General features: G+C 42.9%; 1 protein-coding gene across 1 annotated transcript in view; it reads right to left on the bottom strand.

The window, feature by feature from the left end:
- The window catches only part of LOC106561400 (neural-cadherin), a 97748-nt gene that overhangs the window by 55109 nt on the left and 30903 nt on the right, over nt 1-11736 (bottom strand). The window contains exons 8-14 of the mRNA XM_045688749.1: nt 9557-9729; nt 8238-8406; nt 5824-5994; nt 5285-5457; nt 3036-3203; nt 2445-2694; nt 135-262 (exon numbers count right to left, since the gene is read on the bottom strand). Of these exons, the coding sequence (XP_045544705.1) occupies nt 135-262; nt 2445-2694; nt 3036-3203; nt 5285-5457; nt 5824-5994; nt 8238-8406; nt 9557-9729 (1232 nt within the window). The remainder of the gene's footprint in view (nt 1-134; nt 263-2444; nt 2695-3035; nt 3204-5284; nt 5458-5823; nt 5995-8237; nt 8407-9556; nt 9730-11736) is intronic.

The following is an 11736-nucleotide window of genomic DNA, read 5'->3' as shown; positions in this document are numbered from 1 at the left end:
ATGGTCAAAGCCACACAGGCAGAATAACACACAGTCCCAACCACTTGACCACCACAGCTATGTGATATTAAGTTATGGATGGGTCAATGGATGTTGTGTTGTGCTGTGTTAGATGTTGCAGATGTGCCACTCACCTGTCCGTTGAAAGCCAGGTCCTTGTCTTGAGCAGACACCTGGAGGACCATGGTCCCCACCTTGGCTCCCTCTGTCACTGAAGCCTCATAGATGGAGGAGGTGAAGAATGGAACATTGTCGTTCACATCTAGGAGACAAGATTGAAAACATTATTATTTGAAGATTCATTTCAGCACCTGTACCCAGGACTCAAAATGAACATTTTTCATTGGTAGCACTGGTGCTCCCAACTTTAAAAAGTTAGGACCACCACGGAATTTAGGAGCCCCAGAAAATAAGATATTTTAGATTGATAGAGATACAGCCTTTATTGGCCCTATATGAATTCTAGCTAATCACATGTTGTGCCCTAGAACCTAATATGTAACACTGTAAATACATAAATTATTATAATAGCTAAAATGTTGATACATACCTGTCATTGAACTTAAAAAGTAATTTGTGGAATATCCGATTTCTACATTGTGTAAAAGCACTATTTTCCTACTGAGACGCATTACATTGATAATTGTACATTGTCTCTTTGAAAATGTCTGGTTGGTTTTGACTATGTGCAAGATATCTGTCATTCATTCATTCCTATGATCATTGATCTCCTGAAGAAGAAGCTATCCCTTTTCCTTTCTTTCTGTGCCCCCAAATGTTTTGACACACTGGTAAAAGTTACCAGGGCCCGGAATTTAGGCTTTTGAGTGTTTTAACAATGCAAATTTACTATAAAGGCTGAAGGTGTAACATGCGTTTCCCAAAACATGTGCCAATACTGATAGGATCGAAAGAAAGGCAGCGCTGATCTCTGATCAGCTTTCTCCATTCAAATCTTACCTGAACATTATAATTATTTCACAACACTGATGACGGATCAGCTCATAGAAAGGCTGCAAATATTGAGGCGGCTTATTCTAATGCTTACCCAATAATAATGCACTTAATCACAGACTCATTTGGCACATCATTGTGCACATGTTGTTACACATCATGAAATATATTGAGGCAACAATTACAGACAGTGTAGCCTACAAATATAACTTAATTGACTGAACATTACATTTCAATATGACTTACAGTGTCTTCAGAAATAATGTATACCCCTGGACATATTGCACATTTTGTTACAGCCTTAATTCAAAATGGATTAAAAAATAATACTTCTCACCCATCTACACAAAATACCCCATAATGACAAAGTGAAAACATGTTTTTAGAAATGTTTGCACATTTATTGAAAATTAAATACAGAAATATCTCATTTATATAAGTAACCACAGAGTCAATACATGTTAGAATCATATTTGGCAGTGATTACAGCTGAGTCTTTCTTGGTAAGTCTCTAAGAGCTTTGCACACCTAGATTGTACAATATTTGGCCAATATTATTTTCAAAATTCTTCAAACTGTCAAATTGCTTGTTGATCATTGCTAGACAACCATTTTCAAGTCTTGCCATAGATTTTCAAACAGATTTAAGCCAAACTATAACTCGGCCACTCAGGAACATTCACTGTCTTCTTGGTAAGCAACTCCAGTGTAGATTTTGCCTTGTGTTTTAGGTTATTGCCCTGCTGAAAGGTGAATTCATCTCCCAGTGTCTGGTGGAAAGCAGACTGAACCAGGTTTTCTTATAGGATTTGCCTATGCTTAGCTCCATTCCATTTATTTTTTATCCCCAAAAACTCCCCAGTCCATAACAGTTACAGGCGTGCCCATAACATGATGCAGCCACCACTACACTTGAAAATATGGAGAGTTGTACTCAGTAACATGTTGTATTGTATTTGCACAAACATAACACTTTGTATTCAGGACAAACAGTTCATTGCTTTGCCATGTTTTTCAATATTACTTTAGTGCCTTGTTGCAAACAGGATGCATCTTTTGGAATATTAGTATTCTGTACAAGCTTCTTTCTTTTTACGCTGTCAATTAGGTTAGTATTGTGGAGTAACTACAATGTTGTTGATCCATCCTCAGTTTCTCCTGTCATAGCCATTAAACTCTGTTCAGTATTTAAGGCTTTTCACTGACTTTGTGCTAATGGATGTATACAATTACAGATTTCAAAGAATAATATTATATAATTATAGCTGAGAAAAAATAACGTATGAGTCATGGATCAATGTCAACAGAAGACAATAATGAATGCTTACAATTCACCCAGGGGCTGCTTTAACTTCCTCTGATGTGACATTTTCACTTAGTCTCCCAGTGACATCAATTCATGACTCAGTAAAAAAAATTGACATTAAGTGGAAGTTAGGATTTGCCCCCTAGTGATGGGGCATTTGCAGGGTGTCTGAGTTGAGACCTACCTGTGACGTTGACATAGACGGTGGTGAATGCAGCCAGTGGTACTGCTGCTAAGTTCTGAGCCCGCACTCTCAGGGAGAAACTGGGCGTGGTCTCGTAGTCCAGCGGCTCCGAAACCAGGATGGAGGCAGAGCAATCCTCGCGATTGGGCGACAGGTAGAAGCGCACGGGCATGTTAGTCTCCGGGACCACACCCTCCTCTAGGTTATAGGTCACCCTGGGGTCGCCTAGCAACGAGGTTGCTTTGATCGTCTGACAAAAACAGAAGGCAAATAAATCTTTTTGGGGGGGTAAATACGACAAAAACATTCAATGTTATACAATCTTATACACTCCGGTATAATATTGAGGTAATTTGTTTGTGGAGCAACAATTAGCGTTCATTGTCAAGTCAATTAGTGCTTACTGATTAAATCAGAGCGTGCAACCGAAAATGTAATCAACTAAAAAAAAGTAATGAACATTTCTGCAAAAAATGTACTAACGTGTATGCAGCCAGCAAACCAAATAGCTAAAAAAAAGGTACCCCCATATGCCATAATGAGATTGGCTTCCCATGCCACCCAGGCTGGTACCCGGACTGTTCCACGCACCACAATGGGGGTATCCCTGGCAGTGTTCTCTGGGATGACCACGCTATAGCTTTCCTTCTCCCACTGTGGGGGCTGGTTCTTCACATTGGTAATGGTCACAGACATCTCTACAGATGTGGTGCGGTTCCCCCCGTCCGTGGCCATAATCTCCCGGGTGATGTAGGACCTCTGAAGTCAAAACAATAGCAAGGAAATATGATTCTGTCTGAAATACGGTTCATTCAGTTCATTAAGCCTGATATGGTCCAGTAAGTTTATGGCACTGTATTTTATAGTGCTATATACAGTGGGGGAAAAAAGTATTTGATCCCCTGCTGATTTTGTACGTTTGCCCACTGACAAAGAAAGGATCAGTCTATAATTTTAATGGTAGGTTTATTTGAACAGTGAGAGACAGAATAACAACAAAAATATCCAGAAAAACGCATGTCAGAAATGTTATAAATTGATTTGCATTTTAATGAGGGAAATAATTATTTGACCCCCTCTCAATCAGAAAGATTTCTGGCTCCCAGGTGTCTTTTATACAGGTAACGAGCTGAGATTAGGAGCACACTCTTAAAGGGAGTGCTCCTAACCGCAGCTTGTTACCTGTAAAAAAAGACACCTGTCCACAGAAGCAATCAATCAATCAGATTCCAAACTCTCCACTATGGCCAAGACCAAAGAGCTCTCCAAGGGTGTCAGGGACAAGATTGTAGACCTACACAAGGCTGGAATGGGCTACAAGACCATCGCCAAGCAGCTTGGTGAGAAGGTGACAACATTTGGTGCGATTATTCGCAAATGGAAGAAACACAAAAGAACTGTCAATATCCCTCGGCCTGGGGCTCCATGCAAGATCTCACCTCGTGGAGTTGCAATGATCATGAGAACGGTGAGGAATCAGCCCAGAACTACACGGGAGGATCTTGTCAATGATCTCAAGGCAGCTGGGACCATAGTCATCAAGAAAACAGTTGGTAACACACTACGCCGTGAAGGACTGAAATCCTGCAGCGCTCGCAAGGTCCCCTTTCTCAAGAATACATATACATGCTCGTCTGAAGTTGAAGCCAATGAAGCCAATGAACATCTGAATGACTCAGAGGACAACTGATGAAAGTTTTGTGGTCAGATGAGACCAAAATGGAGCTCTTTGACATCAACTCAACTTGCTGTGTTTGGAGGAGGAGTAATGCTGCCTATGACCCCAAGAACACCATCTCCACCATCAAACATGGAGGTGGAAACATTATGCTTTGGGGGTGTTTTTCTGCTAAGGGGACAGGACAACTTCACCGCATCAAAGGGACGATGGACGGGGCCATGTACCGTCAAATCTTGGGAGAGAACCTCCTTCCCTCAGCCAGGGAATTGAAAATGGGTCGTGGAAGGGTATTCCAGCATGACAATAACCCAAAACACACGGCCAAGGCAACAAAAGAGTGGCTCAAGAAGAAGCACATTAAGGTCCTGGAGTGGCCTAGCCAGTCCAGACCTTAATCCCATAGAAAATCTGTGGAGGGAGCTGAAGGTTCGAGTTGCCAAACGTCAGCCTCGAAACCTTAATGACTTGGAGAAGATCTGCAAAGAGGAGTGGGACAAAATCCCTCTTGAGATGTGTGCAAACCTGGTGGCCGACTACAAGAAACCTCTGACCTCTGTTATTGCCAACAAGGGTTTTGCCACCAAGTACTAAGTCATGTTTTGCAGAGGGGTCAAATACTTATTTCCCTCATTAAAATGCAAATCATTTTATAACATTCTTGACATGCGTTTTTCTGGATTTTTTTGTTGTTATTCTGTCTCTCACTGTTCAAATAAACCTACTATTAAAATGATAGACTGATCATTTCTTTGTAAGTGGGCAAACGTACAAAATCAGCAGGGGATCAAATACTTTTTTCCCCCACTGTAGCTGTGTCACCTGCACTGATCAATTCTACCGTGCTTGAGCTTGATACTGGTTGACTGACTGGTTGACCGGCTGGACGACTGACCTGTGATATGGGCTGGTTGACTGACTGGTTGACTGATATGTGATAAGGGCTTGTTGACTGATGGTAGACTGACCTGTGATATGGGCTGGTTGACTGAATGGTTGACTGATATGTGATAAGGGCTTGTTGACTGATGGTAGACTGACCTGTGATATGGGCTGGTTGACTGACTGGTTGACTGATATGTGATAAGGGCTTGTTGACTGATGGTAGACTGACCTGTGATATGGGCTGGTTGACTGAATGGTTGACGTCTGGTTGACTGACCTGTGATATGGGCTGTTTGACGTACACCCAGCCGGTAACAGGGTTGACCCCCAGGTACTCCGGTTGCTCCTGGGATATGGAGTAGGTGATGGCAGCGTTGGTACCAAAGTCATCGTCATGTGCCGCCACACGCAGGAAACTGGTGCCGATCATTGTGTCCTCTCTCAGAAAATCTGTGAGAGACAATAACAGACAAAACAATATGCTCAACACTCTGGAGCAAGGTCACGGTCGGTCCCAGACTGAATCAGTAGACCACAAATCAATTGTTTACATACTTAAGTGTGTTTATGTATGTTTACATCTTTATGTATGGCAATACAGTTAAAGACATAATGGCAACATGATGGATTATGATGAAAACTTGCACCAGAGAATAAAGTAAAAAGGAACTATGCATAACGTACATAAACCCTTTTCGAATAGCTTTGTTTAATAGACTATATCATTATAATGAATGATTAGTGTGCCATCAACCATACGTATTATTAATATTATTATCATATTATGTATTATCATATGTATACTACGACACTCACACTCGTAGCGCAGGTTCTCAAACTTGGGGCTGTTGTCATTCTGGTCCAGGATGAGGACGTTGAGCTGACAGATCCCTATAAGGGGCTCCTCAGCCCAGTCTGTAGCCGTCACCGTGATAGAGTACTCTCTCTGACGCTCCCGGTCGAACCGCCGCGCTGTCACGATCACACCTGAGGTCAGAGGCCAAAGGTCATGACTAGACCCCTTGAGTTTTCTTGTGGTAACAATGTGGCCATGAAATTGAGGAAAAACTCTGGGAGCTAGTTTTAGCCTGATATTTCAGTCCTTAAGTTTTTATTGTTCCTGGTCAGCTCATGTGGTCAGGAAAAACTCAAGGTCGTAGTCACAACTCAGGGTTAGAGTGGCTTGTTAATACACTGCTCAAAAAAATAAAGGGAACACTTAAACAACACAATGTAACTCCAAGTCAATCACACTTCTGTGAAATCAAACTGTCCACTTAGGAAGCAACACTGATTGACAATACATTTCACATGCTGTTGTGCAAATGGAATAGACAACAGGTGGAAATTATAGGCAATTAGCAAGACACCCCCAATAATGGAGTGGTTCTGCAGGTGGTGACCACAGACCACTTCTCAGTTCCTATGCTTCCTGGCTGATGTTTTGGTCACTTTTGAATGCTGGCGGTGCTTTCACTCTAGTGGTAGCATGAGATGGAGTCTACAACCCACACAAGTGGCTCAGGTAGTGCAGCTCATCCAGGATGGCACATCAATGCGAGCTGTGGCAAGAAGGTTTGCTGTGTCTGTCAGCGTAGTGTCCAGAGCATGGAGGCACTACCAGGAGACAGGCCAGTACATCAGGAGACATGGAGGAGGTCGTAGGAGGGCAACAACCCAGCAGCAGGACCGCTACCTCCGCCTTTGTGCAAGGAGGAGCAGGAGAAGCACTGCCAGAGCCCTGCAAAATGACCTCCAGCAGGCCACAAATGTGCATGTGTCTGCTCAAACGGTCAGAAACAGACTCCATGAGGGTGGTATGAGGGCCCGACGTCCACAGGTGGGGGTTGTGCTTACAGCCCAACACCGTGCAGGACGTTTGGCATTTGCCAGAGAACACCAAGATTGGCAAATTCACCACTGGCGCCCTGTGCTCTTCACAGATGAAAGCAGGTTCACACTGAGCACATGTGACAGACGTGACAGAGTCTGGAGACGCCGTGGAGAAAGTTCTGCTGCCTGCAACATCCTCCAGCATGACCGGTTTGGCGGTGGGTCAGTCATGGTGTGGGGTGGCATTTCTTTGGGGGGCCACACAGCCCTCCATGTGCTCGCCAGAGGTAGCCTGACTGGCATTAGGTACCGAGATGAGATCCTCAGACCCCTTGTGAGACCATATGCTGGTGCGGTTGGCCCTGGGTTCCTCCTAATGCAAGACAATGCTAGACCTCATGTGGCTGGAGTGTGTCAGCAGTTCCTGCAAGAGGAAGGCATTGATGCTATGGACTGGCCCGCCCGTTCCCCAGACCTGAATCCAATTGAGCACATCTGGGACATCATGTCTCGCTCCATCCACCAACGCCACGTTGCACCACAGACTGTCCAGGAGTTGACGGATGCTTTAGTCCAGGTCTGGGAGGAGATCCCTCAGGAGACCATCCGCCACCTCATCAGGAGCATGCCCAGGCGTTGTAGGGAGGTCATACAGGCACGTGGAGGCCACACACACTACTGAGCCTCATTTTGACTTGTTTTAAGGACATTACCACAGCCTGTAGTGTGGTTTTCCACTTTAATTTTGAGTGTGACTCAAAATCCAGACCTCCATGGTTGATAAATTGGATTTCCATTGATTCTTTTTGTGTGATTTTGTTGTCAGCACATTCAACTATGTAAAGAAACAAGTATTTAATTAGATTATTTCATTCATTCAGATCTAGGATGTGTTATTTTAGTGTTCCCTTTATTTTTTTGAGCAGTGTATAATAGCTCTATTTGTCATGACATTATTGATTAACATATTGTTCTACTTATCCTGAAACCATTTATAATTAATACAGTATATTGTTATACTACAAAACATGGTTATAGGACATAAATAAAGGTTAAGTATGAGGTGTAACACTTCATTTCATTGGGGCTCTTTGGATTATTGTACAGGTATAAGAGGTCATTTATTGGGCACTAGCATTATTCTTGTTTTTATGAAGAGTGTGAAGACTGCATGGGAATTGTAGATTCTGATACATTTTTACCAGTTCAATTTTCAGGTCAGTTTCAGCTGCCATGTTGTAATCCAAGTATGCTCACATCCTGCTTGGCTATGGCTACGGCTATGTCTATGGGGCTGTGACTATGGGTCTATGGGGCTGTGACTATAGGTCTATGGCTATCTCAACAAGTACCACCACGGCTAACTGGACTGTGGGATCCTTGCCGACTGTACCTACCTGTGTCAGGGTGGACTCTGAAGGCAGGTATGGCACTGTCTCTGTGCATCAGGCCGTACTTGACCTTCCCATTGGCCCCCTCGTCTGCATCCACCGCGTGCACTTGTAATACGAAGGTCCCTGTGGGCTGGTTCTCCAACACGGACGCCTGCTCTCTGTACTGCTGACACTGAGAGAGGGAGGAAGGATGTGTGTGTGTGTGTGTGTGTGTGTGTGTGTGTGTGTGTGTGTGTGTGTGTGTGTGTGTGTGAGTGAGTGAGTGAGTGAGTGAGTGAGTGAGTGAGTGAGTGAGTGAGTGAGTGAGTGAGTGAGTGAGTGAGTGAGTGAGTGAGTGAGTGAGTGAGTGAGTGAGTGAGTGAGTGAGTGAGTGAGTGAGTGAGTGAGTGAGAAAGGGGGAAGAATAAGTTAAAACTGATAGTTATAAACTACTCAATGTAGTCTATGTCTACATTTGTACAGTACACATGATAGGACGGAAAATAGAGCAATGATATTCCTTTTTTTGAAGGTCCACCACCGCATCAAACCTCAGCTAAACATTGCCCGCCCACCCTGTCTTTCCCTGGTATCCTGTTTACTGTATCCCTCGATGAGTCTGCCCCAGAGAAACCTCTGTTTAATTAACACACATACAAGTCAAATACTCTCTCAGAGTACCGTTATTGGACCAATAGTTACATTGCCTAATAAAAAGCACCCCCTGACGCCCGACAGACGGACGGACAGACGGACAGACGGAGGGAGGGAGGGAGGGAGGGAGGGAGGGAGGGAGGGAGGGAGCCAATATACCCCACAGTAAACTATACATATTAGCAATATCAATGTCAAAGTATTAAAATATGAATCATAAAAAGTAAGAAGGTCATTTTCAACATCAGGCCCAGGCTCTGGGTATTCAGGCATAAATATATATTTAGAAATATCAACTCGACACCTTCCAGCCATCCGCTGGACCGCATAACTTCATGGACTTTATGAACACTTCTCAGACTTAATTAAGGAGGAAGTTCATTTGACACATTTTGTACATCATGATGATACAGTACTTTTTTCATAAATTAATTCAAATCCCTGTGGAATACCTAAAGATAGCATGGGTGGACGGCTGGACACACTAATCAGAGCTCTGGGGGAAACATAAGGGGATACTGTAGGGAGACAGAGGAAGTGAGAGAGAGTGAGAGAGAGAGACGGACGGTCAGACAGACAGACAGACAGACAGACTAAGACATTGAAGGCTACCTAGAAGCCACATTTTTTACTACTACTGTTGTGCTACTGTGTATATAAAGGATTCATCCACAAGGCTTTTTTCTCACCTTCTCAAAGATGGGTTTGTTGTTGTTGACATCATCAACGCCCACTATGACCCAGGCGGTGGCAGAGAGTGGGTGTGGCCCCCCGGAGGCGTTGTCGTCTGTAGCTGTTACATTGAGGACGTACTCCAGGCCCTGGAGCTTTGGAGCGGGGGTGAAGCGCAGACGGATCAACCCTAAAAAGATGAGAGACCAGAGTACCATTACAACCTTAGCAAAGGACCCCCACCTACTGTTGGGGGTATTAAAAAGTAACTTTTTAGTTTTGCTGCAGCCAGGTACATTGTAAATGTGACTTACTATCTCACAGGGTGATGCCAAACAACACCCTCTAAACATAACTCATGTATTGAAATACATCTCTTAAATATACCCATGATGGTGCAGTTACATCCATTTTTAACCACATGTTTTTCTATTGCGTTTCAGAACATATCAACTTTTGAATGCCCCCAACTGTACTGTCACCCTGCTCAGCTGGGAAAAAGGTTCTCATTCCCAAGGCTAGAAATCAGGCTGCATGCATGCACGTTTGATTATTTTCCCGTTTCTTGCTTTTGTATAACAGGAAGGATGAAATAACAGATGAGAGTAGAACAGCATCTGAGTCAACTGTTCTCTCTGTCAACACCAACATCAATGGGTGCAGGATGAGCTACTTGTGATCTGGGGAAATCTCATTGAGGTAAAAGAGAGAGAGAGAGAGAGAGAGAGAGAGAGAGCAAGGGTGAGAGAGACACACAGAGAGAGAGAGCACAGGACTTTGTGCTCTTGTTGTGGTATCACTCATCTCTCACTGTTCCTCCTGATTAAAGACAACAAGCATGCACCCAAATGGGGCAGGTGTTCTCTCACTCCACTCGTTCCAACTGTAGTCTACTTATTTCTCTCTCATTGTCTATGGAGAAAGAGGTCTCTACTTATACAGACAATGCATGTTAATCGAAATTGTCGAGACACAAAACTATTAATGATATAATATATTTCTCCGGTCTCATGTTGTTTTTTCCATACTGCTTGTTTCCACCAAAAAGCGGTTATAAATTCAACAACAAAGAAAATAAGAAAAAGAAGACAAAAAAAGACATATTGATGTTTTGATCTACCCTATTTAAAGCTCTCGCTTGAAATAACAGAATGCATCATTTCAATAAGACACAACTGTGGTGGCTCCCTGGCTATCTGTTCTCATATTAACCTACAGCTGCCTGCCTTTGGCATACTCTTTAAGATCAATGAGAAAGGGAGGACAGAGGAGAGGAGAAAAGAGGAGTAAACTCCAGAAGGGGGCTGGCAGTGTAGAAGCTGTAGATTGTGAGCTATGATTGAGCAACTCATGTGAAATTGAATTGAAAGGGTTGGTTGACAAATGTCACCCAGTCTGACAAATGTCCTGCTGGTTACGGATCAGAGGGTGAATAAAGAATGACAGATTGCACAGCCACAAAATACAGAGTACTCATCAGAGAACTATTTTCTACATGAGAGAATAAACTACCCTGATCAAAAATATTAACGCAACATCAAATAAAATAAATTGTATTGTCACATGCGCCGAATATAACAGGTGAAGACCTGGTTGGACGTACTGCCAAATTCTCTAAAATGACATTGGAGGCTTATGGTAGAGAAATTAACATTAAATTCTCTGGCAACAGCTCATTGTGTAGTGTGACAAAACGACACATTTAAGTGGCCTTTTATTTTCCCCAGCACAGGTGCACCTGTGTAATGATGATGCTGTTTAATTAGCTTCTTGATATACTAGACCTGTCAGCATGATGGATTATCATGGCAAAGGTGAAATGCTCACTAACAGGGATTATAACAAATTTGTGCACAACATTTGAAAGAAATTAGCTTTTTGTGAATATGGAAAATGTGTGTGATCTTTAATTTTAGCTAATGAAACATGGGACCAGCACTTTACATGTTGTGTTTATATTTATGTTCAGTATATGTTGGGGGAACAAATGAAAATCCCTGGAAATACAGTAATGTAGTTCTTTATATTTATGACTTCAATAACAAACAGACTGCGCTTTTATTGAAATTGCTGCATTTTCATCAACCTTTAGTGTCAAAAGTATTGACAAAGCATAAAATAAGTACAAATCATTCCACACACAACATAGGGCTCATTCTGTTAAAAAGTGAGGACACGTATGGGAAATAATTATACC

The sequence above is a fragment of the Salmo salar genome, chromosome ssa10, assembly GCF_905237065.1.
Source record: "Salmo salar chromosome ssa10, Ssal_v3.1, whole genome shotgun sequence".
In the NCBI taxonomy this organism is placed as follows: domain Eukaryota; kingdom Metazoa; phylum Chordata; class Actinopteri; order Salmoniformes; family Salmonidae; genus Salmo; species Salmo salar.
This window is presented reverse-complemented; position numbering and strand designations above follow the sequence as displayed.